The sequence below is a fragment of the Phragmites australis genome, chromosome 21 (genome assembly GCF_958298935.1).
Source record: "Phragmites australis chromosome 21, lpPhrAust1.1, whole genome shotgun sequence".
Classification (NCBI taxonomy): domain Eukaryota; kingdom Viridiplantae; phylum Streptophyta; class Magnoliopsida; order Poales; family Poaceae; genus Phragmites; species Phragmites australis.
The window spans coordinates 11,209,148-11,215,771 of record NC_084941.1 but is presented as its reverse complement, the minus strand read 5'-3'; the positions used below and the strand labels follow the sequence as shown (position 1 = coordinate 11,215,771).

The 6,624-nt window shown below is 42.0% G+C and overlaps 1 protein-coding gene across 2 annotated transcripts; it reads right to left on the bottom strand.

Annotated features, from left to right (window-relative positions):
- Nucleotides 1–457: 457 nt before the first annotated feature.
- Nucleotides 458–5,422, bottom strand: LOC133903475 (uncharacterized). Of its 2 annotated transcripts, XR_009907279.1 has the most exons (5): nucleotides 5,309–5,422; nucleotides 4,217–4,803; nucleotides 1,714–1,754; nucleotides 727–1,626; nucleotides 458–679 (listed from the first exon to the last, which is right to left on the bottom strand). XR_009907279.1 is itself a non-coding variant. In XM_062344871.1 (4 exons), the coding sequence occupies exons 2-4, from the start codon at nucleotides 4,608–4,610 to the stop codon at nucleotides 799–801; spliced, it is 1,263 nt and encodes a 420-aa protein (XP_062200855.1). In that variant the 5' UTR covers nucleotides 4,611–4,803; nucleotides 5,309–5,422; the 3' UTR covers nucleotides 458–798. The 2 variants fall into 2 exon arrangements, 1 of the variants encoding a protein (XP_062200855.1); XM_062344871.1 differs by having other exon boundaries at nucleotides 458–1,626.
- Between the last annotated feature and the right edge of the window lie 1,202 nt (nucleotides 5,423–6,624).

The window sequence follows — 6,624 nt, the reverse complement described above, 5'->3', positions numbered from 1 at the left end:
TATTTGTGACTCATATGTCATTATGTGAACGAACACGGTTGAATGTGGTGTACTAGTGTGACAGTATTCAAACATCTAGTGTATGAAAATTGATCGGTTATGTCCGGTTTGAATTATCGGTTCCCAACCGATACCGACGTGTTTCCGTTCGGATTAATTCGTTTTCGACATCCCAACATTCCCGAGTTCGTACCCGTTTCCGACTTTCCCGTTTTTGATTCCGTTTTCTAGATAAAATGTGAAAGTGAAAACGGTTAGAGGGTTTTCCCCGACCGTTTTCAACCCTAGGCTTAGAGGCTCTCAAGTGTAGAACCGCCCATGGCCCCGGCACAGTTCAAAAGCTACAATCAAGTTCATCAAAGTTATTCCACCGATTTTGAATATCAAGTCCCAAGTCAGTGTCAGATCTTGCATTCATCCATCACAACATTAACAACATTGCAATCATACAAAGAAGTCGAGATAATTGTGTTAATTTCATAGATCCGCATGAGTGGTTACAGAGATCAGTTTACCTGTTGTTCTACTCTTACATTTCCAGCACATACAACTTCATCAGGAACAGTTTCAGCACATAAAAAAGAATAGGTAGAGATCTAAGGCCGTTATGCACAGGTGGCAACCCTGGTTTCTGATAGAGGTAAATTTCGTCAGCTACAAGGCATGTCTATGTCATTTTCTAGTCGGACCATTAAACCATAGCAATATCTGTGTCGATACATCCACCTTGCGACCATAATGCAAGGCCATGACCATTAGCTACAGAAGTGCACTAGGAAGCTACATGCAAGCACTTTTTTAAGTTTCAGTTAAGTCCTTGCCGGGTTCTCCTTTCAAAGAGGCATGCCTCTTGTGACCACTCCGACTCAACAGCGCAATGCTACTTGATTTTGGTATCTGGCCAGCACCAGCGACACAATCTCCAGCCTGAGCACAGCTCCAAACTCTAGAAGGCCCTTCCCCTAGTGAACGTAATCTTGGCAATCCGTTTTTTAACCTGCAAATTGACCACTGCTCGGTATCTTTACCAGCCAGCTTGTCGCACACAGGACAAGGAGGATCATGCTTCTGCCCCTTGGGAGTGGTCCGCTCTAAGCACTCAGCATGATAGACATGGCAGCATGGAAGCACACCAGTAACTGGCAGATCTCCAGTACGGACAATTCGTCGAGAACCCCAAGGTGATCTCTTGGTCAAAAGCCTCTCGCAAAGGTCACACCTCGTTTCCTCCATTACATTATTAGGACGCAGTGGTCCAGCATGTTCAGCTTCAGGTCGTTCTGAGAAATCAGTAAGATCCATGCTACTTGCAACACTCCAATTTGCTGACTCCCCATGACTGCCACTGCCATAGTCCATGAGACCTGGAGAGTGAAGCTCTCCTGTTCCCTTGAACTCAGAGCGCAGAGGATTGTTGGAGCTTGCATTGGCAACAGGACTATGAGTTTCTTGTGCTCCTAGTGCATGTTCCAGAAATGAGAGAGGATGGACTGGCTTTGACAGGAATGATCGGCGACTTGGGAAGTTGCGGGGCGTCAATGAGTATGATTTAGGTACAATGTCATATTCACTTCCATCAGAGCGAGAGGAGGTGGAACCACCACTATTCTGATGTCCTGACATTCCCTGCATCAAGTGGATAAAATTAAGTCCCCTGAAGCCCAGATGGTGCAATGAACTTACTATAACATGAACAGCTGGCATATTGCATACCTCTGACAATAACAACGCACCAATCGGCTCAGCCACTGAAACTGCATAGTAAAAATGGTAGCTCCAATTAACACAACTGAGCTTATTGTAAAGTTCTTTGGAAAAGGTTGCATGCACATGCCCATAGCCATGTGCACACACAAAAGAAGGTGATGACCCACAATCACTGTATTAGCAAACTGAAAACACTGTATTAAAGGGCAGACAAGTAATCATGCACAGAGCACTTTAACCATGTGTTCAAGGCAAAAAGGATAAAGGAGAGAGATGGAGAAAATTAAATCAGAGCCACAAATGTGCTGTCTTGCCTCATGCTGATGATAAAATTATATAAATATCAACCATGTCACAATCGTTCAAATAACGCCACATTTCTAAATAGCTTGAAGACTTTTGAAAAAACATTGCGAACTTTTTACTGCTATCTTATTGGTACAAGAAATACTTTGCGTACAAAAAGTGGTCTATTTTATCTGAAATGATTGGTAATACTTAATTCTAGTGGCATCATGATGTGTGTGACTATCGTGAAATGATACGAAATTACAAATATCATAGAAACCAAGAAGTCTACATATAAATTACATAACACGTACTATAAGTACCTACGGCTCTCAGATGCCATGGCAGCTCAATATAGTTAAAAAATGGATGAATGTGTTATTGATGTTGGCAGCCTAACAACCACAACAGCCACAGAAATTGGGAAGCACCAGAATAGTTGTTCTTTCAATCCTCAATTATTTGCTTCCATCTTGTTTCTATATTATAAGAAGTTGGTGCTATTTGTAGGGTGATTTTGTCCTTAACATAGTATTAAGAAAATAAGTAGAACTCTCTCGCTCACATCTCTCCTCTTCTCCATCATGTCCAGCCTTTCTATTATTCTCTCCCATTTCATCCAGTCAAGTGCGGGATATACCAAAGGCACCATATCTACAATGTACGCTATAGAACCCAAGCACATAACAGAATGATAAGAATAAGTCAAAGTTGTTTTATAAGAATAGTAGAAGATTTATAAATTTACCTCCTCCGCTAGGAACACTCATTTCAGGGGTAAGGTTTGTTAGATATAAATATATCTCTCTGTGTAATATCCCCAGTCTATAAGGGGTTTTCTGCATATTATCACCTATACATGTGTACATATATTGACCTAGGGCCTCCAGGGAATACTTGTATCTAACAAACCTCGTCCATGAACCCTAGATTTTTTTTTTCCGTCGGCTACTTCTTCCCTGTAGCTTTTCGATTGGATCTACAGTTTCCGATCCTATCTCACCGCCTGCTGGCTGACGCATACCACCTCCCGCTCGGACCTGCCCGGCGCCAGCCCGCAGGCCAGCGGCCTTGCTCACCTGTCGTGTCTAACGCGCCGCTCGCCGCCCGACTCACCCGGATCCCGTCGGCCACCTCCTCCACATGCCTCTCTGGTCCGGCCGCCTCTGGTCCGAGACTCCTCAGGCCAGGCGACTTGTGCCTCTGGTTTGTTTGCTCGGCTCGTGAAACAATTGAGCAGTGAAGACTGACCGTTCCCAAAAAAAATTCCTAACAAGGTTCAGTCACCTAGCGCAAATTAATTAGGGCTAAGAGACCCTCGAGTTGACTCCAGTATTTAAGAGTCGAATAAGGAACATCTGTGCTTAGAGTTGCCTAAATAGGTTAAGCAAATTATGATTTTGCTTGCATTTAGTTGCTGAAACACTCTTTATTATTAAGTCAAACACAGAATGCATTTGAACAAAGCAAGGTTTTTTTGTCAACTATAATATATGAGAATTTTAATACTGTCATACACATGGACATTGGATTTGACTGAAGCCTACATTTATCAGATGACAATGCTGCTGCACAAGATGGCAATGAATATCACTAACGACAACTTTCACTTATCGTGACGCAAAAACAAGTTTCACTATGGCAGGATGGGTTTGGAGTTATGTAATTTGGCATGCCTATGGTCCCAATAAATCAACTACCAAATTCTCAAGCCATATGTTTCTTGCTTGTGCTTTACATTGGTCACACCCCAGAAAGAAAATTGGGTACAATCTGCATTTGTTGTGAAAGATTGTGGCATACGGTAAATTGTCAATATGTAATTTTGCTGCACTCTGCAGTGATTGATACTTGATAGAACCACAGGGTAGCAATGGTTGATGGGCCAAAAAAAATGTGATTCATTTTTAGTCCTTGTAAAAACAGTACCTTCTATTATCCCAAAATGATCACTAAAATTGCAAGACTATAAAAATAAAAGGTACTTTTTTTCATTGCCAACAAGCTATATAGCTGCTGCAACATCTTTATTGAAATAAAACAGCAATTGAGGACAAAGTGACACATTAAAAAAATCTTTAAATTGATGCACAGTCAATACAGAGAACGAAGATGCAGTATGGATGTTGAGTTTGAACAATCTTGAGCATGCTAAACCTAGAAATGTCAATACATGGAACATCAGAAAGATAAAAGAATTTTGCTACTCCAACAAACGTACCTCTCACATACTCATCAACGCTAGAATCTTGCAGCATGGGCAGCATAATATGGTGGTTCTGGAAGCTAATATCTGGGCTGTTGAAATATGAAATGGCACCCTCTGACGTAGAGTAATGATGATCTGGTGGAAGCTCGTTCCTCTCCCAGCTCCTGCTAGCCTCTTTACTATTTGAGGATAGTGATGACCCATAGTTCGCAGCAACCCCACTGTCACCATGGGATCCATAAGACAGCCCCTCAGAATTAATCCGGTACTCCCACCTCCTGGACAGTGGCGGTGAGAAGCCGGCGTTAGCCCGCCAGAGCGGGTCGCTCCGGCCAATAGAGGACCACTCCCGGCTGGCTGTGCTAGTCCCATGAGGCCGTGCGGCCACGCAGCAAAGAGACCCCATCCTGGTTAAACTCGCAGAAAACCAGGTAGCCTGTAAATACTACCTCTCATTTCCATATTTCCATGCTGCAAAGCCACCCCATCCCTATGCAGATAACATGAGGTGCCCTTGCCGCTGCTTCAACCTTTGGGGAAGTGTAACCGACTAACGTCAGGTTCAGAGAAATCCTTGCAACAACAATATCTCAAGGAACCTGAAAATAGGCAAAGCTAACCTGATTAATTCTAAAATTCATAATGCGATATTTACCGCAAGGAACACATCTACAAAGCAACCAAAGAAACAAAAGGGCAAGCACAACAGGAGCCACATCAAGCTCGCATCTTTCCAGGAAACATGCTTCCAAGATTGCACCTTCCGTACTCGGAACCCCAATCCAAGCCCAAATTGGTGCGCAAAATCCGAAAATTTGCCAGGAAAATTCGCGCAACAATAAAGCAAAAACTCATTTCTTCCTTAGGGCTAACACACACACACACACACACACACACATACACACACACCTTTCCAGCATCTTTCTTGGTAATTAGCTCCAAAGATTACACCTTTCTCCCGTATTAAAGAAAAGTAACCCAGATTCCAAGCTAATTGGCGCCTAAGAGGACCAAAATTTTCCGGACGAGCGCGGCGAAAGGAGCCAAATCCTCTAGACGTGTGAGAAATTTGAGGGGAAGGCGGGGAAATCGGAGGAAACTTACAGCTCGAGGCGGCGCGGTAGTCGGCCCAAGGCTGAACTGGGAGTGGGGAGGGGGGGGGGGGCTCGGAGTGGAGAGGAAGCGAAGGCAGTTTAGCCACATGTAGCTTTATTTTCTTTTATGACTATTCTACTAAGTAGTTGTAGTAACCGTGTAAAGGTGACACATATAAAGTATGTTTATCATATCATCACCGATAAATCGCAAGGCTGCCGGTATGAGCTCAAGCCATCAACATCTGCTCACCCTATCTCCCCTGTTTGTTCGTCCTCCCTCAAATACTTCACTGCTAGAAATAAATACATAGCACAATGAACATACACGAGTCGTGACCAATCTTAAGATCCTGTTTATCATTCTCCATATCAAAATTCTCCTACCTTCCACCTTTTTCTACAAATGAACTGAATCAATCGGACAGGAGAGGCTACAGAGAACCATCAAGGGACGTAAAATTTTATAGCACAAATGCTTTATTTACATACTACTTAAAAAACCTCTTAAAAGTGAAAGAAGAGAAAAACACAAACTTACCTGATGTAAGAACTTGATTCTTTATGACCAGCGCTCAACATTGGTCAGCTAATCAGTTACTTTTGCCTGAATTAAAACCGAAGTATATTGTAGCACTTAAAGATGACACAAGAAGCAAATAGACTTGGCCAGTATTACAAAGACTGAATTTTGGTAGCATCACCATTGAGTCCTGGCTTCAGGCGAGCTCAGGAAATCGAGCTTGCATTGAATATGTGTCGTGCCTCCCATGTTCTGTTAATATCGTGGGCACCTGGCTGTGCTGATCACCTCACATCCGGTCGATGTACTTGGATGATATTCCTCATTTAGGAGGGAAAAGGGTTGATGCCGGCGACGACCATGGACGCCACTAGATAGATGACTGCGAGTTGCTAAACTAATGCCATAAGTGTTTTTAAAACCAAACTGAATATAGACTACATATATATCAAAATCAAGTTATATACACGTAGCGATATTATAAGTGAGTAGTAGACACAATATTCATTATTACAACGTACTTTATTATATCAATGACCCAAGGGTCTAAAAGAAGATTACAAAGCAACAGAATAAACTAATTTTTATATGCATCAAAACAAATTAAAAACAATTATTTTATCAAAGAATTCATTTTTAAATATTATTAGAATTAATTTCTATTTTCTAAACTATTTTTCAAAACAAAAACATTTAGTCTAACCTTAAAACTAACCTATCCACCAATAAATTTGCGATGGCGATGACCGTGTGAGAAATATTTTATCCTAAGCACAATTAAACGCTCAATTAGAACGTCACAT